At 34.9% G+C, this 27,805-nt stretch overlaps 1 protein-coding gene and 1 non-coding gene across 2 annotated transcripts in view; both read left to right on the plus strand.

Moving 5' to 3' along the window:
• Positions 1-27,805, plus strand: part of GPR158 (G protein-coupled receptor 158) — a 420,275-nt gene that overhangs the window by 353,417 nt on the left and 39,053 nt on the right. Inside the window, exon 6 of the mRNA XM_042991251.1 lies at positions 7,641-7,750. Coding sequence (XP_042847185.1) covers positions 7,641-7,750 — 110 coding nt within the window. The remainder of the gene's footprint in view (positions 1-7,640; positions 7,751-27,805) is intronic.
• LOC122240620 lies at positions 15,446-15,552 on the plus strand. Its single transcript, XR_006220399.1, has one exon. It is a non-coding gene; the product is annotated as a U6 spliceosomal RNA (small nuclear RNA).

The raw sequence follows: 27,805 nt of genomic DNA on the forward strand, positions 1-27,805 counted from the left end.
AGAATCACCAGTGAGACTTTGGGATCTTGTCATCTTTGCCTTTAGTTTTTACAGCTGTGACCCTTTTAATTTCTTTTTATATTTTGAAGGGTATTATACTGGAGATTTTAGAGGGGCTGTGTCAGGCATACATATCTCATCTGCTATCACAATAACCCCAAAATGTTACTTCTCTACATTTTAAATATTTAAAAGTTATATATATATATATATATATATATATATATATATATATATTATGTTTTACTCTATTAATTTATTATTCCTTTGCTGCTTTGGAGCAATAGGAGCCAAGTACAAAGTAATAAGTTCTAGACCACGGTTGTGTAAAGACATAATCACAGCCATAGTCCCTTTCATTTGTGTGGTAATTGCAGAAGTGTAAAGTTGTATTAAGTAGTTTTTATTTTTTTGTCATTTGGATCCAACTTTAGATAATTACACATTCACAAGACATACATTTTCATCCTAAATATTTCCTGTGTGTGGAATCATATCTCTTGCCAAATATAGAAAAAATGATTTTAGAACACACTCAAGGAACTTTGAATCTACTTATTTTATAAAGCAAATCCTGTATAAAAGTGCTTAAATATATGTAGTTCCACTCACACGATTCATTCCCAGCCTCCTACTTCAAAAGATAGCAATTCCAGTTGGATTAAGTACTAGGATTTAATATTAGATATTTCCAAGCGTTACCTTGCAGACTGTCCTCCGTCAAGATATCAGCTTTATCCTTTACTTGTTTGGTAAGGAGTGTTGGGAGAGAGTAAACTGGAGAAGGTTGAGTAGCCCTGGAAAATATTTGACTAGCAAGACTTTTCCTTGGACAAAGCAGAAGGAAATTGTAGAAGTGGCAGAGAGAGCCCTTAAAGCTTTAAAAGTCCTTCACATCCTCATCAAAGGACAACTTCATCAACAAAACTCCTGTCATTGGCACCTGTTACTCTCCCATTACCCAGTAATCTTTCTCTTTCTTCTGTAAATAAAATGGTTCACACACACCTACTAACACAGACACCAAAGCATGTTGCACCTCGTTCACCTATATGACTAGTTTAATTCACAACCAATTTCACTGGACTGAAGCAAATAACACTGGACGAGTCGATTAGGAAAGTAGAAGTACTGTGTCCCAGGCTGTTAGGAAGCTGTTGCCCAGATCCTTAAAATATCAGGCCTAAAACCAGAGCTTCACACGTTTTACTCTCAGGGCTCTGGGAAGAGTACTGGGCTGTGCAAGCTTCTGACCATTTTACCTTCTCAGCGGTCCTCTTCCTAAAGCACTGGGCCTCACACCTACTGAGCTGACACAGCAGAGTTTAATTTTCTGTCTCTGATATTGCGTCTGTATTTGCAAAAGAGAGCTATTCTATTTAAAAATGTTCCTCTATTTTGTGCCTGTTTGGAAAGGCTGATATTTCTTTTCTCTTGTGGTTCTCTTTTCTTCCCCCATTAGCTGTGTTCAGTATCCAAAGAGTATAGGCAATCAAGCTGACTTCAAAACTAGCTAAAAAAAAATTCATATTTGATGATATGGGTGAATAATCTATATAGATTTGTTTGTAATGAGGGGAAGACTTGGAAGGCCATTTCCAAAACAGCGGTGCTTTTTTTTTAAGTTTATTTATTTATTTTGAGGGAGAGAGAGAGAGAGAGAGAGAGGCAGGGAGTGAGGGAGAGAGAGAATTCCAAGCAGGCTGCACGTTGTCAGCGCAGAGCCCAATGTGGGGTTTGAGCTCACAAACCACGAGATCATGACTTGAGCCAAAACCAAGGGTCGGACGCTTCACCGACTGAGCCACCCAGGGGCCCCAACAGTAGTGCTTTTTAAAAACACAATGCCTAGAGTATCCCACTCTGAAAAATCTTCCAATGTTGAAGAACCAAGTCCTTAAAATATACAGAGGTCTCTTTTTCTCTCACCCTACCCTTCTAAACCTACTTCACATTTATACCCTGTGCTCATTCATCCAGCAATTATGCATGGTCTTTGGTCCTTAGGTTACTCAAGGACAAAAGTGGTACTCTTATGTCCTGCTTCTCACACACCAAGTATCTTTATATCTACCATTATCCTCTAGTACTGGAAAGAATATGCAGAAAGTTTTCTCTTGAAATATGTACTTTGAAAATATACCTCAGACAGTTCTTCTAGTAGAGGAACTTTGTATGGATTCTGGTTTGAAAACATACTATTTTTGATAACCATGGGAAAATTAGTTAACCCCATCAAACTTCAGTCTCTTTATCTTTACAATGAGAATAATAAAGTATATCTTGGAAGGAATATATCTATCATACTAACAGTGTGTGGGAGGCATGGGGAGCTATTATTATTGCTACATGAAATGGCAGCTATTTGTATTATCATCATCATTCATAAAGTCTTCAGCTCAGGGGCTTAGATTTTCTCCATTTCTTCTGTTATGAAGGTTTTTATAATATGTGTCAATAACTCAGAATTTGGGAAGGGGTATCTATAATATTTTTTAATCCATACATTTATATACATTGTATTTAACAAGAAAAGGTGAAATACTGAGGTTTGAAAGACATTGAAACTTCCTAGTCTTTCTTTTTTCTCTTTTCTTTTCTTTTTTCTTTTCTTTTCTTTTCTTTTCTTATTTCTTCTCTTCTCTTCTCTTCTCTTCTCTTCTCTTTTCTTTTCTTTTCTCTTCTTTCTTTCTTCCTTTTTTCCTTTCTTTCTTTCTCTTTCTTTCTTTCTTTCTTTCTTTCTTTCTTTCTTTCTTTCTTTCTTTCTCATTATAGAATATATTAACTACTAAAAAGCTAGATCTGGGTGGGATGTTGAAAACTGACACTCAGTGCATCAAAAAATAAACTTATCATCTTTTCTCCTTCCTTACTTCCCCTTTCCTTCCCTCCCTTCCTTTCTTAAATCTCATTCATTCCACATACATTTAAGGCTCACATACCATCGCCAGATAGGATACCAAGGAATGAGTATGTAATCATGAGTAAGATAGTTATGATCCCTGCCCTCATACAATTTACAAACTAGCAAGTAGACACATTTAACAAATGAATTACAGAAATAATTATATCAGAGTAGAGTTGGTGAGTGCAATGAAGAAAAGCTCAGAATTCAGCACAAGTAACTAATGTGCAGAAGATGAAAATCCAACTCAGTCTGGGGAGTGCCAATCCAGGAAGGATAAAGTGGGGGTGGGGAGGTTTCTAAGCAGAGTTAACATAGTTTTACCCAGACTCATGCATCTTCTTTTTTATCTGTTCCCTTTCAAACACAATCATCCTCCCAGTCACCCAAGCTTAAAATCTTCACATCATTTTTGATACTTTATTCTCTTTTGCCTCAACAAATAATCAGCTGCCCAATTTTCGTGAATCAGCGTGTTCTTTCCTCTGTTCTCTTGAATGCCTGAATTCCCATCCTCATGACAGTACTTATATCCTTCTTTACCATTTTCCTACAGCTGTATGTTTTCTTTCATTCAACACGTATTTATGAGCACTTTCTGTGTGCCAGCACTGCTAGCGATGTTACGACAGAATTGAACGTGATAAACGTGGTTGTCACAAAGCCTACAAATCGAATTCAGTGCTGTGGATCTGGTGCTATAATCAAGTAGGGGCAGTGTGCTGAGCCCACAGGGAAGGTCTCCTCTTTCTAGAAGGAGAGAGATTTAGACTGAAGCCCATAGGGTGAGTAAGAATAAGCCACGCACAGGTGAGGCAGTTGGATTGTCTAAGGAGCACTCAGTCAGAAGGGAGAGCAGATGCAAGAATTGGAGGGTTGGCATAGGTGAAAGTACTGATGTTACATAGAGGTAACTGGTGTCTATCATCCTAAATAATTTAGACTTTTTCATAAGAGCCCTGGGAGCCACTGAAATGTTCTATGCAGGAGAGTTACGGCAGCAGAAGCATCTGGGGACTGGAACAAAGGGGGATGCTGAAATAAGATACAAGAACAGGAAAAAGTTTGGTGAGGAAGATGATGAATCCATTTTGTGTTGTTTTGTTTTTCTCCCAACTGGCCCTCTCACCTTCAGTATCTTCCCCTTACATAGCATCCAACCCTCATGCATGCTGCTGCCAGATTAACTCCCTGGAACACACTTCTGATCTCAATTTAAAGAAGTTTAATGACATGTCTGCTCAGGGAATAGAATCTGAATTCCTCACTCTTTTATTCAAAGCTGGTTCCATCTCTGTTTTAAAGCTTGATTTTTAGTGTTGCCCTTTCTGTCTTCCTGGCTGTAAGCATATACTCTATGCTCTTGAAGCTCTCCTACAACTGTGCCTTTGTCTTGGGCTCCCTCCCCCTTTCCTATTCCCTTACATACTTAAACCCTCTCCCCCTCAGGTTGTTACTCAGGATACCTTCACTTGTTCCCACTGAGAGTAATTTCCCTTTTCTCTGAATCCTCAATATGATTCAATTCACAGTATGCTAGCATTTGTCACCTCCCCCACGTGGTAGAACTACTTAGAGAGGCAAGTAGTGAACCCTGGAACTCAACTGCCTGGATTCAGATCCTAGCTCTGACATTTCCTGGCTTGTGACATTGAGCGCATCTCTTAAATTCTCTATGTGTCATTCCTCCTCTGTAAAATAACGTTCCTACTATGTAAGGTATTGTGGGGATTAAATAAGTAAATACTGTAAAAATGCTTAATTTCATGCCTAGCAATAATGCTGTGTAAACATTTGGTATTATCATGCCATTATTTTTATCATTTACACGTAACATCCACTCTTCTAAACTATAACCTGATAACCTAATGCACATTGGATTTATTCTTATGACTTCTAAATCACTTACTGCCTCACACAGAGTAAATAAATAGTGAATTGTGAATTAGAATCACAATGATTAGTGAATTGTAATTGGACTTTTCAAATACTTTATTTTGTATATAATATTTTCTTTGTTAAATTGACTAAAATAATCATTGACCAAACATTTAACATATTTAAATTTTCTGTGTGTGAAACACATGGAATATATGGAAAAGCATGCCTTTTCTGATTTTACATTGATTCAGGGAGACCTCCCCCCATACAGTTAACTACAGTATAAGATAAAGTAAAAAAGTATACAGTCAAAATGTGATAAGGGGAATTCAGAGAGAGTGGGTGGAACAATCAGAAAAGAATTCACTGAGATAAGATATAATTATACTGCAGTGAGAATGGTCACTTTTAGAACAAAGCATGCATAAATCAACTCTCCTAATGGTATTAGCCAAAGTTTATTGAATGCTCAATGTAGCAGGCACTATGTTTATCACGTTCAAACTTCAAAACAGTACCACCTAGAAGTATTAGTGTTGTGTTCATTTTAAAGATGGGAAAACTGAGGCATAGCAAGGCAATGTTAAGTAATTTGTCGAAGCCACACGACTAGTAAGGAAGAGAACCAGGATTGGAACCCAGGGAGACTGGATTCAGAACCTGTGTTTCTCTACTACAAAATTAGGAGTTCTACTTCACTATTGCTGAACCGTTTCTAACAATATATTTTATTAAGTTCAACAGAATTTCACTTTCTATGATTTTTAAGCTTATACCTCATCTGTAGTTATTGAAAAAATTGACTATTATTCTTTCATTTATTTCTGACTGACTCAATCTCTCATTAATTCTTCCTCTAATTCTTCATCTGTGAAATAAAAGTTGGAAGCTATAACAGTAGTTCCTGAATAATTCAAGAGCAATTTTTTCCTTCAAAATAAAAATATATGCAAACTTTTATATTACATTGTTCACCTTTGCTTATTCATTCCCTTATCCATTGCTTGGTGTGCAATGGAAAACTTTGCAATAAGTCACAGGATTTTTCAGTTTCCAAGAATCTACTGTGCTAGAATAATCTTTAGAACCATTTCTAGTGGAAACATTTGAGCTTTTGTATATTCTAGACTTTAGGTCTGTCTCCCTCCCTCTCTCTCTCTCTCTCTCTCTCTCTCTAGTTTCTAATATGTCATTTCTCTGTGCCATTAGAAGGAACACATGTGATCCCCTAATCCCTTAATCTTCTATCAAGTTTTCTCTATTTGTTTTTTTCCTCCTAAATTTTCACTTCTTCCTAAGGCTCAGATTCCTTACTAAACAATACAGCCTCTTTTGCAGAACTTATAATTACTATCAGACCCTTGTGTAAAGGAACTATTTCTAAAATATGTGAGCTAAATAAAACTTAGAATATGCATTTACAAAATTTTAACTTGTTTTGTGAAAATAATCCATAAAAGAACTGTTTTTTATGTATCAATTTTTGGATGACTCCAAATACTTTCCTGGTATATTGAATTTTAAAATAACATCTTTATCTCTAGCCTCAGCGTAGACCTAGTAAATTAGAATATTAAAGGCAAATACCACATATACACAAAGCAACATTATCTCAGGGCCACACCTATTTTTACCTTCCTTTGATTTCTTCATAATACCAGCCTTTTTCCCACGCCTTGAGAATGTAATTCTAATGGTATTGGAAGTACTTAGTTTAATATCTTCATATGGTAGAACTACTTGGGAAATACCAGCAGAGAGTTATAGGTAATGCCATTCTTGGCCCTGCTGGAGAGTGGGGCTTCATTTGTAAGATATCAGTGAGAAGATGTCAGCACCCACCCCATGTCCCCCAGCCATGCTTTATGTTTTCCAATATTTACATCTTTAGGATTGAAAAATGTAAAATAACACTCAGGGTTTTAGGGGTGAGTATTTGAGGAGTTTTTCTGTTGTGATGACCTTGTTTTCGGCAAAATCAGTTCAGGCCAGCTGCTCTAACATCAAAGTCTACATTTTTCTCAACAGCATTTATTCTCTGGATTGCTTAAGTGGGGCCAAACCAATTCCTATTCTATGAGGGCTTGTTCAAAACCAAAATACCAGTAGCGTATGAAAGGTAGCACATACAGTGCCTTGCACATGCCTTTTGACCACCCCCTGGAAGTGGCCACGTGTTCTTTGTATCCCACTGAACCTGCACAGATGCTCATACAGCACCTGTGCTACGTTAATACAACTCCTCACCTCCAGGTCTCTCTTTTTCTTATTAGCCTTTGTGTCTACAGCTTCTAGTAGAGTGTCTGGCTCCTGGTAAATGCTTCATTAATATTTACTCGATGAAAACTCTGGAGTGAGAAGAGAGGAGTGAGTGAAGCAATTGAGCCAAGTACTAAGTGGAGAAAGTACTACAGAGTGGGAGATTGATTGGGGAGTACAGTACAGGCTAATCCTCTCAGGGCTAGTTCAGACTGGGGAAAGGTACTGCCAGAAGTGTGGAGGTGGGAATCAGCAAGGCTCCAGCGAAGTATCATAATGGAGGCCAGCCTGGCTGGCCCTCTGGGGAAATAAAGAGCGTTAGGTTTGAATGTACCACAGGCTTAGAGACAATTGATAGAAACTCCTGAAAGTTAAAAGTTAAGGAACTTAGGTTTGATTGGAAAACAATAGGGAGACTCTACAATCCTTTGATATGGACAATGAATGATCAAAACAATATAAAGTTTTGTTCAAAAAGATGTGTGCTTATGTTAAAATTCATATGTGTTAAACATCAGATTATGAAATACTGATTTTAGTCTATGGGTCATCAGTTGATCCTGAAGGTCTCTTTCTTTCTCTTCTCATCCCACAGGTTGTTATTTTGTACTTTGAGCCAAGCACATTTCGCTGTATTCTCCTAAGATGGGTCCGTCTTCTCGGTTTTGCTACTGTTTATGGAACTGTCACTCTCAAGCTTCACAGGTACATTATATTTCCTAAGTTTTCATTCCCAGGAGAGGATCAAAGTGTCTTGGCATGTCATTGCAAGCTGGGTCAGCCACATAAATGGTTTAATTTCAAAAATTGAGATAGCAAGATGATATATATTTTTCATTTTCAGGGCAATATTATTAAGAATCTCTAGGAGAATCTTTAATACAACTGAATTTGAACAACATGCTTTAATAAAATATGCCATTAGGTATGGAAATTTTAATTCTGAATAAAAAATAGTTTAGAATGAATGCAAGACAGTATTTACTAGCTAAGAATAGGAAGGAAGACAAAGACAGTACCGCTGAAATAATAGTCCAGGTCCCGAGCTTCCAAAGAATCCTTACATAGTAGAACTCAGCAATATGCTTACTTGACATAAACTACTGTTCTTCATTCATCAATCACATGCCCCAGGGTGATCGGCTGATATTCTATCATTGAATTTCAAAAAAAAAATGGTGTTCTTGACTTTCCTCCTTAACCAGCGTGCTCGAGTGATTATCAACCTTGTAAATTAGATAATAGTATGAATTCTTTTATACTTAGTTTCAAAACCACCTACTTTTCTTAATGTATATGATAAATAGGAAGAAGAAATAGGCAATATAATATATTATCTGTGCACAAAAGGGTTTCCCATGCCTCCTCTTTGCAAGCTCTCTCAATGCAGTGGTGCCAAAGACCATCAGAGAGAGATCGTAATTTCTCCTGCACGATAAATCTGCAGCCCTGTAGAGGAAAACCTTTATGCTGATTAGCTTTAAAGTCATTTTATAACCATAGGAAACCATTCATATTTCCATGTTAATTTGATCATGTTTCTCAATAAAAGTATTTTAATATGGCTCAGAAAGCAGCTTATTTTAGAGCTATAATATGTGTTATATTTATCTTTAAATGTTCCCCTTTCAATCTTAAAATGTGATCATTGTATCGTCTATTACACAAGAAGCTCCATTTCTTTTTCTGGTTGTTGCTTTTTGTTCTGTTTTGTTTGTTTGTCTTGTTTCATTTTTACTTATTTACTGGGAATGCTCCAGACTATCTTTTCGGAATAAATGTAAATATCCTTAACTCTCAAGATTCCTTTCTTTTATATATGTCCTATAGTACACAGCACATTGGACTGGGTTTTAGGAAATCCAGCTTAAATCTCAGTTCAGCCTCTAACTCTAGGAAAGCATAGGCTTCTATTTCCTGTAAATAGAAAGGATTGGACAAATCTCTACTGTTCTTTCTGACATTCACTTTATTCTTCCCACACCACAGCACGCTTTGCTATTGTGTTCTCATAGTCTCCAAGTGTCTTCCAGTTTTCATTCCTTATATGATAGCTGTTTTCAGCTGGTGTTCACCAAAGAAAATGAGTAATCTTTGTTATTGCTTATAACAGACAATAAGCCTTCTAGAAATCCTGAGAGAAAGGATGATCTCTTGAGATTTAAAAATTATCTTTCTCCCTGTGAGTCTAACACTTGGCATCTCTTGGGTTCTTTATTATGTAATACAGTTTGTTTATTTAATTATCTTCTTCATTTTTACCTAATTTACTTTCTTTTTGAAATGAGGGTCTTACCATTGAATCCCCACCTCTTCGCACAATGGCTGATACATTGGAGGTGTTTAATACACATTAGTCGATGATTGAATGAATAAAAATGTCAGATGCAGCCTTGAAAGCTGCTTCCAACAGTTCTCTCCACACATAATGCATTCATTCACAGGCCCCTGACTCACTGTATGTCCCCAAGTATCTAGAACATATAACTCTGGTCTGTAAGAGGCTGTTTGGTGGGATGCAAATATAGTATTAAATAGCACTGAATCGTGTAATGAGAAAATTACTTCCATTTAGGTTCTCTTTCCATCCTTCTGATTATATCCAAGAGAAAAATTAGTGTGGAACCAGAAAGTCTCTGACACCTGCCAAACAGTTTCTAATCCTCCTTTGCAACAAAGAACAGATCAAGCTTTGGGCTCAGAGCTGTGCACTGCAGTGCGGTCTGGATATAACCTATTAACTCTCTCATTGTACTTCTATACTTACTTTCTGTTTCTGGATTATCGGTTCTTCATTGAAAGTAGCAGTATAAAGTTTCCTTTAAAATATTTTAAACCAATAAATAGAAATTGATTTAAAGAATGTACAGCTTGTATGCAGACCTAGGCAGAAATCTTGAGTGCGGTATAGCTTGTACGCAGACCTAGGCAGAAATCTTGAGAAACTAGATTAGTTCATCATTCTTTTGTTTAAAGACTGGAATTAAAGCTCTATCTTTCTATGTATCTCTAGAAGTCATTGTAGTGAAGAGTTACCCCCACTGAAGTCTACATTGAATAGAAACTGTTTCTAACTTAATGAGCTGAGTTATTCTTATCCTGTCTGAAACATATGGCTTCATATTATATTCTGTTTTTTTCCATATTGTTTAAATTGAACTGATTCCAGTATTGTTTAAGTCTATAAAACTGAACAGTTAGTATCCAAGAAGAATGTGAACAACCCAATGAAAGTGACGGCTGAACCAGCTTTGTATTCTCCATCCTTAGTTGTGCATCTTGCCCATATTTATATATTTAGATATTTGTTAAGTGAATGAATGGGTTATAGTGAGTGGAGCAGCTGGGGTGTCTTTGGTTGGTATCTTTTAGATTCAAGCAACATGTGGCCCTGAAGAAATGACTTCTAAGATTTTGTAGTAACATGATATAGAGGAAAGACATAAATCCTAACAAATCCAAATTTGAATTTTAATCCTGCCATTAACTATTTACAAAACCAAAAATACATTATTTTAACATCTGAAAATCAGTTATCTCACTTCACTTGTAAAGTTGTTGTAAAGATTAAATATGATTGGAATATATGTAAGTATATCAAGGGGGAGGGGTTACTATGGCTAAATTAAGCAAAAAGGAAATTCATTGGAAGGATAGAAAGTCACAGAACTAGGCTTTAGAGAACCTGACCCAAGGTAGATTGAGGAATCAAGACAGCATAGTGAATGCCATATATCATTTTCACAGAAGCTTCATTTTTCATTTCAAGATTTTTTTAAAGGTAAACCCAACTCTTTAGGCAGAAAAGTCTAAGGAAATTATCAGTACAGACATATAAGATGAATGTTATAGTCGCTTGAGAATAGGACAGGCAAAAAAGACCTGAGTTTTTGTTTTATTTCAGTCACTTCCCCCAAGGCTTAGTAATAGAACATTTCTCTCTCCATCTCCTGGTTTCTCATTGATTGATTGTAGTGTTTACAGAATTCCAGTATCTCAGAAAACTTGAAGCAAATGTGAAAAAGGAACAAGATCTCTCTCACTGTGTCACAGAGATGATACTGTTAGCCTGGGATGGGGACTTAAAAGTTCCATGTACTTTTACCAAATCTTCTACTTTTTAATTTAGTGGTGTCTCCCCACATCTGAGACTCACGCAGTCAAAGACTACAATGCCAAACCAAAGGATCACTAACACATGATGGAGATAAAAAGCAGACCAGCTTTTAGTTGTCCTTATTATTGCCTTAAATTATCTATAGGCAAATCAGTCCCTTTGTTACCTACACCCTAGGGCAAACCAGTCCCACTGCCCCACCTTCAGGCAGTGCAATTTATTTGAACCTGAAACTATTTGTTCCTTTTTGGAGAAAGAAAGAAGGAAGAATGATCAGGTTTTAGCTTGCTTAATATGGATCAAAAGGGAAAATAGTGCTCAAGTAGGAAAAAATGAAGGAGTTTCATTGATAAAAAGGAGTTTCCTTTAGGAACCATACATATGTTTGACTTAGGACATGAATGATGTAAGACAGATCTAAAAGAACATCTAGCACCTCCATGGATGTGTGTGTTCACAGATTACTTGCTAAGTTAAGTTGGTTTAAGAAAATTGGGAAGGCAGTATCTCTAGGTGCAGAAAAGCCAAGTATAATTTCAGGAGGCAAAATGAGGCAATGTTTTAAAGGAAAAGAGGTGGAAAGAGATTAAGAAACTTAATGCTAAAGGAACATTTTCCTATTCCCTATAATATGGTTTCTGGAAACAAATTGCTGCGTTCCTTTTTCCAAGGCTAATCAAGGAAAAAACAAAAGACTTTGTTGTACTATATTTAAAATGAATATTTAAGCAAGCTGTGAAAAAGCCTTCTTCTGGGTCTGGATGAGGGATTTTCACTTCATACATTATTCAGTATTCCTTGCTCTAGATACAACACAATACATGGCAGTTTTCTCTACTGTGCTCATTAGCACCAAATATTTATACTTTGTGAGAAGGGTTTTATTTTATTTTATTTTATTTTATTTTATTTTATTTTATTTTATTTTATTTTATTTTTGGTTGTTTCCTAGTAAATTTTGAAAAGCGACTGGATGATATTTATATTTATTTATTTTATGTATTCTTTATAAGGATACATAAAATACAGTAAGGTATGTTAAATTTTTGAAAGAGCAAAAGAAAGAAAAGCAAGTGTGGGACTATATAAAGAATCTAAGAGCTTGTAATAAGATGGTTTCCTTCTTTAGCTTAACTTATGATAACCACTGGCTGGCAGGCAATTTGAGATAGGAACTTAGGCAAATTAGACTGTCTATTAGCTGCAGAACCATCTGCCTTAACAGACCATTGAGCAAGGTGTTGGTTAGACCTCATTTATGAAAGCCAAAAAAAATAACAACTTTTGTTCTTAGGTGGCTGAGCAAATGCCTCTGGGCATACACAAGATTACTCTAAAACTCTTACAGTTAACTCCAGCTCACAGATGAATGATGTTGAAGGTCCCAAATCATGGTCCATAGGGGTTTGAATATGAAATAGTTTCAAAATGGTTTTAACCAGTTGCCCACCTCAACCAAAATAATGTCTCAATTAAACATCCTTTGAGCATGTAACCACGGACATTGCATTTTGACTAGGAAATGGGAAGAGTTTGCCATATGGATCATGATAATGATGACAATTTCAGGTCCTCCTTTCTGCTGAGTTCACTGTGATTTATCATCTTTTCCGGCTGCCTACTCTGGATTTAGAATACCTTCACATGAAGAATTACTCATAGTAACATTTCTTGAGAACCATATTGTCTCAGAGAAAAGGGACTCATAAGCTTCTGAGGAAGGTCTCTTTTCCTGTTAGAGTTATATTTGGACATTGTTAAAGAAAAAAATTATTCTGACACTCATTAAAGAATGGTGAGACAGACTTCATTCAGGGGTCAATGACAATGGAGTTTTACAGCAGGGGAGGGAGATTGGGCTCAACTCTGAAGATAACAAGGAAAAGTGGAGATTAACAGTGAAGGAGCAGTGGATGGAAAACTAAGAGAAAGCATCAGAGGCAAAGGAGAATTTCTTGCTAAACCAATTTGATAGGAGTCTTGACAAAGGCAAGCCAAGGTGGTCTCAGATATCAAGGGTGGGAGATTCTCCCAAAACTGACTTAGTAAGACTCTTGCTACAATTGGGCAGTGTAAAGACAAGGGAAATCCAAAGAGAATTTACTTCTGCTTTTTTCTCTTTTACTGTGTGGATTAAAACAACAACACACCTTGAGCTTCTATGTATTTTGAAACCTACTATCTCAGGAATTTGTTGCAAATTGAAATTTAGGCATTTATAAATTATAGAGAATGTAGTCATTACACAAAATTTAATTAGTAATTGAAGCAATTATATCCTTTTATTGGAATAATTGAAACTTAATTTTAGGAAAAACAAACAAAAAGACAAGGGCAGTCCAAAGATTGGGCCCAGTCGAGCAGAAGGTTCAGAAGAGCCTGGCTAAAGTTTGATTAAACAGAGAATCTTTGTTAATAGAAAACTAAGTAAGTTCCAAATTCAAAGAAAGTTACTTAGCTTCAGAGGCAGACTACCAAATACCCGAGCCTTTGCCTCCTATACCCACACTTTGCATTTACTGGAAAATAACTAGGTGCTCTATAGAAAAATGACATGCTTAGGATGATAATTTAGAAATTAAAAGTTTCAAATTCATGTTTCAGAACTATGTCTAATACTGATATTTTAAGAGGTTTGGAAAGAAAATTAGATTTGTAAATAATTTGACTTTCTCTTTACCTGTTTCTTAGTTCATTGAGTGCCAACCTAGGCTTTGTGAGATTAAGATTTAAACAGTTTCCCTAGAGATATTTTTACCATTTTAAATTATTTGCAATGAAACAGGAAAGATCAAAAGACATTTGGCTCTTGACAATATAAATTTACCTCATAATTTCATTAATTCAAGAAACATTGGCATGGAATGCACCATAAAGACTCACACTAATGCACAGAACTATTTGCGTGCTATCCCGATTCTAATTAACTTTCAGAAAGTGTGTGGTTACATATCTTAGCTTTGCAAGCCCTACATTTCTGTCATTCTGATCACTCATATGCTTGGAAGGACCTAGAAAAAGTGAGGCCTTGAAAACCTGAGAAATAAGCAAATTGTGTCCTCTCACTTGTCCTTCCTATACTCATCTCCCCTTTCTTGGGGTACTTGTAATCCGTCCAGAGCTGTCTGAGACTGAGTCCTGTGGGACTTGTATACAGCTAGTCCTTATGAATGGCTCCGCAGAAACCATGAAAATAGAGTCCCCTAAGCTCCAAGGAGTTACTCTTTGATTATAAAATCTCCAACTGGAGGACAGGACAATTCCCTCTGCTCCTTCCTCCCCATCCTGCCCCTTCTAATGACTTCACACTGCCCTGTCTGGCTTCCTACAGGACCCAAAGGTTTGGCCCAGCTGAATGGCCCTAAATATTGTTAATTATGTTGGTATATTCTTGTCACTTTCAGAAGCTAATTAAGGGTTGCTGGCTTGAATAGCTTCATTTATGAATTAATAAACTCAATTTAATCTACTTATAGGAAATAAAAGATTTGCGATATGTAAGCATATTGATAAAAGATGTCTTTTATTAACTAGAGGTCTGTATTCATACAGAACTTTTAACATCAATGAGCACCTTTTCAGTATAATTAGAAATAAAAACAAAATTCATTTTTTAATTTTTCTACTTTTCAGAACATATTAAATATTAGACATGAATAAAATGGGAACATATCTCAGAAAACTAAAGAGATTTAAAGCGTTACTTATTTTGTCTGACTTCAGATGTCCTACTTGATTTTTTGTGATGCATAATTTTTAAATGCCCTTTATTGTGTAATATCTACATTCAAAGCTTTTTAATATTAAACTCCTTTTTTTGTTTTTGAGATTATATATATATATATATATATATATATATATATATATATATGGGGGCTCTAATTTCTAATCACAGCAGGAGCATTTTATGTCAAGATTTCTGGAAATAGGTTTGAATTACAGTATATAGTTTAGGGGCTATGTGCCACATTGGAAACATAGGATGTTTTTTATTGCCTGGATTGTATGGTGTCACCTTGTATATGTGTGTGTGCAATTCTCTGTGTGTGTTCCTTAACATTAAAATGCCAAATAAGAGCCCATCTGGTAATTCAGAATTAGTACTTCTTGGACTATAGTTGATAAATACTTTATCCTAATGTTCTTTGTTAGAGACTGTATGCCCTCAAGTGGAAATATTTCTCTTCCTCATGTGAAGTAGATGTGAGAGAATAAGTGGGAAATGAGATTAATTCATTCATGTAGCAAAAAGAAGGGCAGCCAGGCTTTAAAGGCCACAGTGAGTGCTCACAGCAGCAGCACATGCACTAAAATTGGAAGGATGCAGAGAAGATTAGCACGGCCCCTGTGCAAGGGTGACATGCAAATTCATGAAGCTTCCACACTTTTGACTAACAATGTGCTGTAATAAATATATTGACTAAACATTAAAAAATTTTTAAATTTCTTGGGGCGCCTGGGTGGCTCAGTCAGTTAAGCATCCGACATCGGCTCAGGTCATGATCTCACAGTTCGTGAGTTCGAGCCCCGCATCCGGCTCTGTGCTGACAGCTCAGAGCCTGGAGCCTGCTTCACATTCTGTGTCTCCCTTTCCCTCTGCACCTTCCCTGCTCATGCTGTTGTCTCTCTCTGTCTCAAAAATAAATAAACATTCAAAAAAATTTTTTTAAATTTTTTTTTTAATTTCTTAAAAAATAAATAAATAATAAAGGCCACAGTGAGACAGTCTGCTTCTGCAAGCTGTTTGCTGCCATCTGCCTGCCGTTGTCTGGGCCCAGAGGCAGGGGCTCGGCTGGCGTTATTACGTGGACACACCTATGTCCTTCCTGATGCGCCATCTACTCACCTGGCCTCTGCTTACTCTGCTGCCCCTCCCCCAGCATTTACAAGTGTCCACTCCCAAATATCTGAGTTGTGTTCACGTTTTCATTCAGCTCAAAATAATTTCTACTTTGAATTATTCTTTGACCCACAGGTTATTGGTTATTTAGTTTGCAAATATTTGAGAGATTTTCCATAAATCTTTGTTTTTGATTTCTAATTTAATTCTGTTCTGGTCAGCACACATTCCTTGTATGACCTGAATCCTCTTAAATTTATTGAGACTCATTTTATGGCCCAGAATATACTCTATCTTGGTAAATGTTCCACAGGCACTTGGAAGAATGTGTCTTCTGTGGTTTTGTGGTTGTTTAATAATTTTGTTCATCTTTTATATCCTTATTAATTTTCTCTCTACTTGTTCTATTGAGAGAATAGTTGGAAATTTCATATTTGCCTGTTTTTCCTCACAGTTCTTTCAGTTTTTACTTCAGATATTTTGAAGTTCTGTTCTTAGATGCATAAACATTTGGAGTTGTTCGGTCCTATTCGTAGGACATGAATTCATGTCCTATCCATAATGATAAAAGATTGACTCCATTATGAAATGACCTTCATTGTCCCTGGTAATATTCTTTGCTATAAAATTTACTTTGTCTGATATTAATATAACCACTTTTTATTTCTTTTGATCAGTGTTAGCATGTTATATCTTTTTTCCCCATTATTTTAACTTTAAACCTTTTGTTTTATATTTATTTTTAAAAATGATTTTTTTAATGTTTATTTATTTCTGAGACAGAGAGAGACAGAACATGAGCAGGGAAGGGGCAAAGAGAGAGGGAGACACAGAATCAGAAGGAGGCTCCAGGCTCTGAGCAGTCAGCACAGAGCCTGATGCAGGGCTCGAACTCACAAACCATGAGATCATGACCTGAGCCGAAGTTGGTCTCTCAACCAACTGAGCCACCCAGGCGCCCCAAACCTTTGTTTTACATTTAATGTGCATTTCTTGCAGAAAGCTTACGGTGAGGACTTGCATCTTTAAGTCTAATCTGACAACCTCCGTCTCTTAATTTGTGTATTTAGACTACTTTCCTTTAAACATGACTATTGTTAAGCTTGTGATTTTAGATAGTATTACCTGTATAATACTTTCTAACATGTCATTGGCTTGCTTGGCCTCTGGCTATCCTAATGTCCATCACACAGAATTCACATGTGTCCAGTCCAAAAGACTAGATTTGAGCTAACAAGGAATTTAACACTAGAAGCTCAACTATTCTAGAAATTCCTAGATACTGCAAAGTACCAAAACTGACTCAAGAAGAAATAGAAAATCTAAACAAATCTGAAACAAGTAAAGACATTGAAATTACTAATCAAAAATCTTCCCCTCCCGCCCCCCCATCCCCCACATACCAGTACTGGAAGGCTTCACTGATGAGTTATATCAATGATATAGAGAATAATTAACACTAATTCTTTGCAAACCATTCTGAAAAATAGATAAGGCAACACTTCCTATTCATTGTAAGAGGCCAATGTTACCCTGATACCAAAAATAAATAAACATATCACAGGAAAACAAAACTACAGACCGATATCTCTTATGAATATAGACATAAAAATCTCAATCCAGACAGAATCCAGCAACCTCTAAAAAGGATCATACATCACGACCCGGTGGGATTTAGACCATACAAAAATCAATCAATGTCATAGAGTACATTAACATAATAAAGGACAAAACCACGTGATCATCCCAACAAATGCAGACAAAGCATTTGACAAAACTCCAACACACTGTCATGATAAAACACTCTACATCCTTGGAATGGAAGGGAACTTCCTCATCCTGATAAAAGTTATCTATGAAAAACCCACAGCTGACATCATGCTTAATGATGAAGGACTGAAGTCTTTACCCCTAAAGTCTTTACCCCTTGTTCCTAAGATTAGGAACAAGACAAGAATGTTTGCTCTTGCTACTTCTAGCCAACATTGTCCTAGAAGTTCTCACCTGAGCAGTTAAGCTCCAAAAAGAAATAAAAGATATCTAGATCGAAGAAAGAAGTACAACTGTTTCCAGATAACATGATCTTCTGTAGAGAAAATCCTAAGGAATCCACCAAAAACTATTAGAATTAATAAACAGGTTTAGCAATGTTGCAGTGTACAAGACAGACATGCAAAAATCAGTTGTATTTTACACACTAGCCACAGACTAAAACTGAAATTAAGGGGAAATTTTCATTTACAATAGCATAACCATAAAATATGTAGGAATAAGTTTAACAACAGAACTGCTAGAAAGGTGCCCTGAAGACTACAAAACACTGTAGAATTAAAGAAGACCTAAATAAATGGAAAGACATCCCTTGTTCATGGTTTGGCAAGTTCAGTATTTTCAGATTTCTATCTTTCCTAAATTGAATCAGCCTAATTCCTATTAAAATCCCAGCTAACTTTTTTGTGGAAATTGACAAGCTGGTTCTAAAATTCATATGGAAATGGAAAGGAACTAGAATAGCCAAAACAATCTTAAAAAAGAAGAAGAAAGTTGGAAGACTCACACTTCCTGATTTTAAAACTTACTTCAAAGCTACAGCAAGAGGAAGATGCACACAGATCAATGCCAGGTTTCTCCAGGCCAAAGAATGAGGTTGGACCTCTACTCTACACCATTTACAAAAATTAATTCCAAATGGATAAAAGACCTAAATGTAAGAGCTAAAGCTATAAAACTCTTATAAGGAAACACAAATATTCATAGTCTTGGAGAGAAACCTAAAGCACAAGCAAAAAAAGAAAAAAAGTAGATAAGCTGGACTTTATCAAAATGAAAAACATTTGTGCATCAAAGGATACTATCAAGAAAGTAACAAAATAACAGGGGTGCAAGGATAGGCAAAATGGGTGAAGGGTAGTGGGAGATACAGGCTTCCAGTTATGCAAAGAATAAGTCACAGGAATAGAAGGTACAGGGAATATATATATCAATGATATTATAATAGCACTATATGGTGACAGATGGTAGCTACACTTGCAGGGATCATAGCATAATGTATGAACTTGTCAAATTACTTTATTACACACCTAAAAGTAATGTAACATTGTGTATCAACTATGCTTCAATAAAAAAGTGAAAGAATGAAGGTAAAAATCATATCAACTCAATAGGTGCAGAGTAGTATTTGACAAATTCAACATCCATTGATGATAAAAACTCTCAACAAAGCAGATCTAGAGGGAAGGTACCTAAACATACTAAAGGCCATATATGATCACAAAACCACAGTTAACATTGTACTCAGTTGTGAAAAGCTGAAAATTTTTTTTCTAAGATCAGGAACAAGACAAGGATGCCCACCTTTACCACTTTTATTCAACATAGTATTGGAAGTCGTAGCCAGAACAATTAGGCAAGGAAAAGAAATAAAAGGCATCAAAACTGGAAAAGAAGAAGTAAAATTGTCACAACTTGCAGATGACATGATATATATAGAAAATCCTGAAGACACCACCAAAAATCTATTAGAACTAATAAATGAATTCAGTAAAGTTGTAGGATATAAAATAAATATACAAAAATCTGTTGTGTTTCTATACACTAATAACAAACTATCATAAAGAGAAATTAAGAAATAGTTCCATTTAAAATTGCATCAAGAAGAATAAAATACCTAGGGATAAATTTAACCAAGAGACCTGTACACTGAAAACTATAACACATTGATGAAAGAAATTGCAGACACGAACAATTGGAAAGAACGAAGCTGGGGGCATCATGCTCCCTAATTTCAAAAGATATTACAAAGTTATGGCAATCAAAACACACAGAGGTGGAACAGAAGACCATTCAGAAATCAACCCATTGACATATGGTGAATTAATTTACAACAAAGGAAGCAAGAATGGGAAAAGGATAGTCTCTTCAATAAACGGTGCTGGGAAAACTGGATAGCCACATGCATAAGAATGAAACTGGACCACTATCTTACACTATACACAAAAGTTAACTCAAAATGGATTAAAGATTTGAATGTAAGAACTGAAACCATGAAACTCCTGGAAGAAAACATAGGCGGTAAGATCCCTGATATCAGTCTTAGCGATGAATTTGGAATCTGATTCCAAACACAAAAGCTTTTATAAAGCAAAAATAAACAAGTGGGACTACATCAAAATAAAGAGCTTCTGCTCAGCAAAGGAAACCATCAACAAAATGAAAAGGCAGCCTACTGAATGTGAGGAAATGTTTGCAATTCATATACCTGATAAAGGGTTTAATAATCCAAAATATATTTAAAAACTCATAGAACTCAATAACAAGTGTGCCTGAGTGGCTCAGTCAGTTGAGCATCTGATTCTTGGTTTTGGCCCAGGTCAGAATCTTACAGTTAATGGTTTTAAGCCCTATGTGGCTCTGCCCTGGCAGTGCAGAGCCTGCTTGGGATTTTTTTTATAATAGCCCCAAACTTGAACCAACCCAATGTCCAGCAACAGAAAAATGGATAAGCAAGTTGTTCCTGAAGTGATGGAAGTGTGGGTTATATAAGCTGTTGCATTCATCAAAAGTCATTGTTTTGTGCACTGATTTGTGTATTTTGTTCTGTGTAAATAAATTTAACTTTAAGGAAAGAACTGGAAGTTCAGTTGCTCGAGCATCCAACTCTTGATTTCGGCTAATATCGTGATCCCAGGGTCGTGGGATAAAGCCCCGCATCCATCTCTGTGCTGAATGCGCGCTCTCTCTCTGTGTGTCTCTCACTCTAAAAATTAAAAAAAAAAACCGCTGCACACCAAAAAAAAGTGAAAAGAAAACCCACGGAATAGGAGAAAATATTTGCAAATCTGATAAGGGTCTGATATTCAGTATATGTAAAGAAGTAATACAACTCAACGACTAAGGGACAAACAATGCAACTTTAAACATGGGAATTGAATTGAATAGAATAGACAATTTTCCAAAGAAGATATACAAATGGCCTATACCTACATGAAAAGATGCTTAACTTTTCACTAGTAATTTGAGATATCACATTCAAACCACAATGAGATTGCACTTCAAACCCATAAAGATGGCTATAATCAAAAAGTCTTCTTTTTTTTTTTAATCGTCAAAAAGTCTTAAAATAACAGTGTTGGTGAGGATGTGCAGAAATTGAAAACCTCATACATTGCTGGTGGGATTGTAAAATGGTACAGCCATGTTCTGAAACAATTTTGTTCCTCAAAATATTAAACATAAAGTTACCATATCACCCAACAGTTCCATTCTTAGCTGTATATCTATGAGAATTGAAAATACATGTCCAAACAGAAAAAAAATATATACAACAAATTTTCATAATAAGATTATTCATGAAAGTCAAAGATTAGAAAGAACCCAAGTGTTTATCAGCTGATGAATGGATAAACAATCCATGGTTTATCTGTACAATGAGATATTATTCAGTGGAAAAAGTAATGAAGTGTATTCATTAATGCTACATAGTCTATGATGTCATTTACATGAAATATTCAGAATATTTCATAATAGACAAATTTGTACAGACGTAAAGTAGATTAGTGGTTGCCAGGGTCTAGGGGAAAAAGAAGAATGAGGAGTAACAATAGGGTATGAGGTTTCGTTTTGGGGTGATGAAATTGTTCTGAAATTAGATAGGGGTTATGATGCACATTTTATGAATACACTAAAACAACTGAATTTTATAAATTTCATAAAAGTTAAATTTACCATGTTTACCATGTCTCATAAATTTACCATAAGATGAAGAATTTTATGGTATATGAGTTATATCTCTGAAAAGGAATTATTCATATATTCATGAAAGTTCAATCAAGAAAATTTAAGCAAGATGTATAGGTTTGTATAAGAAAAAATAGCTTTCTATTTACCTTTAAATTGGAGAAGATAATTACGGAAATGTCCTCTTCGCAATTTTAAATGTAAACCTGAAATACCTAGGAATAATCTTAAGGGTTGATATGAAAGCACTACAAAACTTTTAGAGAAAGCTTTCCAAAACAACAGAATGAGAATTGCCAATTCAACAAATAATTTTGAAAATTAGCTCTTTGTCTAAAAAAAATTACCTCACAGTCTCATCTCAATTTATAAGAATTGCAACAAATTATAAAACTGAATGCAAAAAAATTTGAATAAAACAATGGGAAATTATGGTTCAGTATTTCATTTATTTCAGGAGAAAGGGTTTTTTTTTAATTATAATTGTTCATAATATTAAATATCCAAGGAGTAAGATACCCTCATACTCTGAAGAAGAGAGCATAAATGGTACAGTCCACTGAAAATATCTGGTAATATGTATCAAGAGCTTTTTAAAAAGTGAGTTATTTTTTTGAAATCTAAAGAAAAGTGTATACAAAAATTGATCTGCAAAAATTATTCATAATGTTCTTAAAATATTGGTGTATAGGTAAGACAAACATATGCATAAACATAGATTACACTAGGTGTCAGCCAGAAAATACAGTATTCAGTCAGGCAGCTTAGGAAGGTGACCTGAAAGAGAAAGGTTTGTCAGGGGCTGGGGAGGTAGAACACAGTAGAGAGAAACTAACCCAAGAATACAGCAGGTCCTAGTCTATAAGCAAAGAATGTTATGAGGGGCACTTAAAAAAATAGGTCAAGCTCATGAAAAAGGGGGCTTTGAAGGCTATAATCACATATACTTGTTAAGTTGCCAACAATAATACATTTGCTTGGGGTGCCTGGGTGGCTCAGTCAGTTAAGCTTAAGCATCTGACTTTGGCTCAAGTCATGATATCATGGTTCATGAGTTCAAGCCCCACATCATGTCAGGCTCCATGATGACAGCTCAGAGCCTGGAGCCTGCTTCAGGTTCTGTGTCTTCTTCTCTCTCTGCCCTTCTCCCACTCACACTTTGTCCCTTTCTCTCTCTCTCCTCTCTCTCTCTCTCTCTCTCAAATAAGTAAACATTAAAAACATTTTAAAAAGAAAATAGTACATATGCAGAAGGATTATGATTTTTTTTCATATTATAGCCAGGTTTACATAGATAAAATTTTTCCTATGTTCTCTAGTCACTAGAAAAGTTTTCCTAAGTTGGCATCTGTTCCAGTATAAAAATATGAGACTTTATATCTTTAAAAAATATGTTTGACCTTGTATACCACCTTTCTTGTAAGTTCCCTTTTCAATTAGTTTTCAATCCATTCTAAACGTGATAAGAGAGATGAAACAATGTTCCCCAATATAGATAGTAACAACTGATATGTATAGAAGTTAATGCACTAGATTTCTATTTTCCATTCTTAGACTTTTGGGGCTTTGAAGGAGTGAGAAAAAAATGTTCATTGGATTGTAGTTTAGAATGAAAAAAAATAATGATGTGCTTAAAAGATTATGTGCCATCATATGTCATGCTATTTACAAATATAGAATGTTGTATGATAAAAATGCTCAAAAGAACCACATAAATTATATATTGTAATCCTAATATCATAAAACACGTTTACATATAGAAAAAATACTAGAGAATAAAATTCATCAAAATGCTAAGTGTTTCTGTACAGCTAGTGCTACTTTAGTTTAGGCATTCATTTTTCTCTGTTTGCTTATAGTTTCTATTGTTTTACTTGGACCATATATTATAGTTTTAATGAAGGAATCAATTTGCATGTAAAAACAGATGAGTCTGTGATATTGTATAATAGGCAAGGCAATGTAGTAGGTACTCTGGGACCTGCAAAGAAGTTTAAGTCAGAGTTTAAAATCTAGTGGTGAAACAAAGTGTAAATAGCTAGACAGTATGAGAACCAAAGAGCAATCACAGGAATACTTTATAATTAATTTCCAAAAGTTTCACTGACAATAACTGAAAGTTCTTCTATTTTAAGGGTAATTAATACCATCTAAAAAGTTAAAGATACTACCAGTCAGAGTCAGACAAACTGAAGAGTCATTACATACTCACATAGCAAATCCGAATTTCTTTTGTGGTCGCATCGTCTGCTTGCTAGCTAATATGTTTTGTGTATTTTACTGTGAGTTAAGGTGAAGGTGAATGCAATGGTAATTTTAGAGTTTTTATATATTTAATTTTTTGTATTTATATTGTTTAGCATCTTTTTTATGAGAAACCTAAAATAGGATAAATATATTAACATGCAACTAGTTATTGAGAATTTCATTTTCTTGTTTTTATAAGTAATCACACATACAAAAGAGTAACTTCATATTTGCAAAGAATTTTGTCATCTTTTTGTGGTCCCCTATGGCCTAGTACTATTTTTTATCTATAAACGTATGGTAAAGAAACTGAAAGACTAGGGGCGCCTGGGTGGCTTAGTCAGTTAAATGTCGGCCTCTTGATTTCGGCTCAGGTGGTTTCTGATATGTTTGTAATATGTAATATGCGATAAGTTATAATAAGTATCAGTACTTCATGCCTTCTTATTAACGAGTAATATTCCATTGTATGTATGTGCGACATACATACATACTTGGTTTATTCATTCATCATTTGATGGATGAGTTGTTTCCATTCCTATTATGAATAATGTTACCATGAACACTTACATACAGGTTTTTTTGTGTGTGAATCTATGTTTCAATTCTCATAGGTATATAAGAACTAGAAGTGGAATTATTGGGTCATGTAGTAAATCTATGTCTAGCATTTTCCACCAAATTGTTCTCGGGGCTGTATCATTTTCTGTTTCCAGCAGAGATGTATGAGGCTTCCAGCCTCTCCACATCTTCAGCAGTTATTATCCACTTAGTTTTATTATAACTGTCCTAGTCTGTGTGAAGTGATATTTCACTGTGCTGTTGATATACATTTCTTCAGTGATTAACAATGTCGAGATTATTTTCGTGTGTTTATTGGTCATTTATATCTCTTTGAATATGTCAAGTCCTTTGCCTATTTTTAATTAGGTTGTTGGCCTTTTTGTTGTTGTATTCTGAGTTCTTTATATATTCTGGATATGGACCCTTATTAGAAAAATTATTTGAAAATATTTCTTTTTCAATTCTGGGGCTTTTCTTTTTCACTTCCGTGATAGTGTGCCTTGATATACAATTATTTTATTTTTGTGAAGTTCAGTTTATTTTTTCTTTTGTTACATGTGCTTTTGATATCATATTTAAGAAACCATTGCCTGATCCCAGATCAAAAATTTTACCTCTGTTTTCTCCTAAGCATTTCATAGTGTTAGCTCTCATATTTGGGTTTTATACCTTTGGAATTAATTTTTGTATAGTATGTAAAGTAGAGGTCTAAATTTATTCTTTTACATGTGGATATCCACTGGTCCCAGCACCATTTGTTAAAAAAAAAAAACTATTTTTATTGAATGCTCTTGACACCATTGTCAAAAACAGTTGACCATGGGTGTAAAGGTTTATTTCTGGATAATCAATTTCATTCCATTGAATAAAATTTACCTTTAATTGCTCATACTTTAATTTACTCATATCTATCCGTATGCTAGTGCCATACTGTTTTGCTTGCTGTGGCTTTATAGCAACATTTGCAATCAGAAAGTATGGGTCGTCCAAGACCACTTTGGTTTTTTTCCTAGATCGTTTGGCTATTTGAAGTGCTTTGTAATTTCATACGAATTTTGGTATCGGTTTGTCCATTTCTGAAAATAAATCAATTGGAATCTTAGTAGGGAATGCATTACAATCTCTAGATTGACTTGAATCTATAGATCAATTTAGGAAGTATTGCCATATTCAGTCTTCTGATCCATGAACACTGATTGTCTTTCCATTTCTTTAGGTCTTCTTTAATTTCTTTCAGTAATGTTTTATAGATTTCAGCACACATATCTTTTACCTCCTTGGTTAAATTTATCCCTAAGTATTTTACTCATTTTGATGCTATAGTAAATGGAATTGTTTCCTCAGTTTCATTTTGGGATTGCTAGTATACAGAAATAAAACTTTTTTTTTTTTTTTGCATGTTGAACTTGTATTTTGCAACTTACTAAATTAGGTTTTTAGTTCAAATTGTGTGTGTATGTGTGCACGTGTGTGTATTCTTTAGGGTTTTTTATATATAAGACCATGTCATCTACTTATAGCAGTCCTTCTCCTGTTCCAATATGAATACCTTTTATTTCTTTTTCTCAACTAATTTCCATGGCTAGAACTTTTGGTACAGTGATGTGTAGAAGTGGTGAGAACAACTTTTTCGCCTTGATTGTGATACTAGGGGGAAAGATTTAAGTCTTTCACCATGGAATATATCAGCTGTGAGTTTTTCATAGAAGCCCAATATGGATCAAGTTGAAGAATTTAACTTCTATAGTTAGTTATTGATGTTTATATCATGAAGGAGTGTGAGCTTTTTGTCAAATGCTTTTCCCTGCACAAATTAAGATGATCATGTGGGATTTTTCATTCTATTAATTCTATTAATATGGTATATTATATTGATTAATTTTTGTGGGTTAAGCCACCTTGCATTCCCAGGATAAATCCTACTTGGTCATGGGATAGAATTCTTTTAACATGCTTTTGAATTTGAGTTGCTAGTATTTTGCTTAGGAATTTTGCATGTATATTCAAAAGGGATATTGGTCTGCAATTGTCTTTTTGTGATGTCTTTATCTGGCTTTGGAGTCAAAATAATGCTGGCCTCATAAAATAATACAGAATGTGTTTATCCCTCTTCTACTTTTAGAAGAGTTTGAAGATAATGGGTGTCAATTCTTTAAATGTTTGGTAGAATTCACTGGTGAAGCCATCTGGTCCTGATTGGTTTTTTTTTTGGAAAGTTTTTAATAATTGATTCAATATCTTTGCTTATTATGGATCTTTTGAGATACTCTACTTCTTCTTGAGTCAGTTTAGGTAATTCGTGTGTTTCTAGTAATTAGCCCATTCCATTTAGGTTACCTAGTTTTTTTGGTATACAGTATTTGGTATACAGTATAAGTATTCTCTTATAATCCTTTTTATTCTGTGAAGTTGCTAGTAATGTCTCCCCTTGCATTCCTGATTCTAATAATATGAATTTTCTGTTTTCTTTGTCAGAGTAACTAAAAATCTGTCAATTTTGTTTATCTTTTCAAAAAACCAGCTGTTGTTTGTTTATTGTCTCTATTGTTTTTCAATTATTTATTTCATCTTACTCCACTCGAATATTTATTATTTCCTTCCTTCAGGTTTCTTTCAATTTAGTTTGCTCTTTGTTTTCTAGTTTCTTAAGGTGGAAAGTTTGATTTGATATATTTCTTCTCTTTTGCATTAGCTGTTATAAATTTCCCTCTAAACACTAAATTTTTCAAAACTCATAAGCTTTGGTATGTTGTGTTTTCATTTTGATTTATTTCAAACTATTTTCTAATTTCTTCTGTGATTTCTTCTCTAACACATTGGTTGTTTAAGAGTGTGCCATTCCACCTTTTGGGATGAGCACTGGGTGTTGTATGGAAACCAATTTGACAATAAATTTCATATATTGAAAAAAAAAAGAGTGTGCCATTCAGTTTCCACATATTTTTGAATTTTTCAGAGTTCCTTCTATTGTTATTTCCAATGTCAATCCATTGTGATCAGAGAAAACACTTTGTAGGATTTTAATCTTTTTCAATATATTATGACTCATTTTGTGGCCTAATTTGTGTCTATCCTAGACAGTGCTCTCTGTGCACTTGAGAAGAATGTGTAATCTGCTATATAGTTTTATATACATGTCTATTAGATCTAGGTGATTCCTAATGTTGTTGAAGCCCTCGATTTTCTGATTGCCTGTCAAGACAGTCTATCCATTATTGAAATCAGGATATTGAAGTCTTCAACTATTAATGTAGAA

Source organism: Panthera tigris, chromosome B4 (assembly GCF_018350195.1).
Source record: "Panthera tigris isolate Pti1 chromosome B4, P.tigris_Pti1_mat1.1, whole genome shotgun sequence".
Classification (NCBI taxonomy): Eukaryota; Metazoa; Chordata; class Mammalia; order Carnivora; family Felidae; genus Panthera; species Panthera tigris.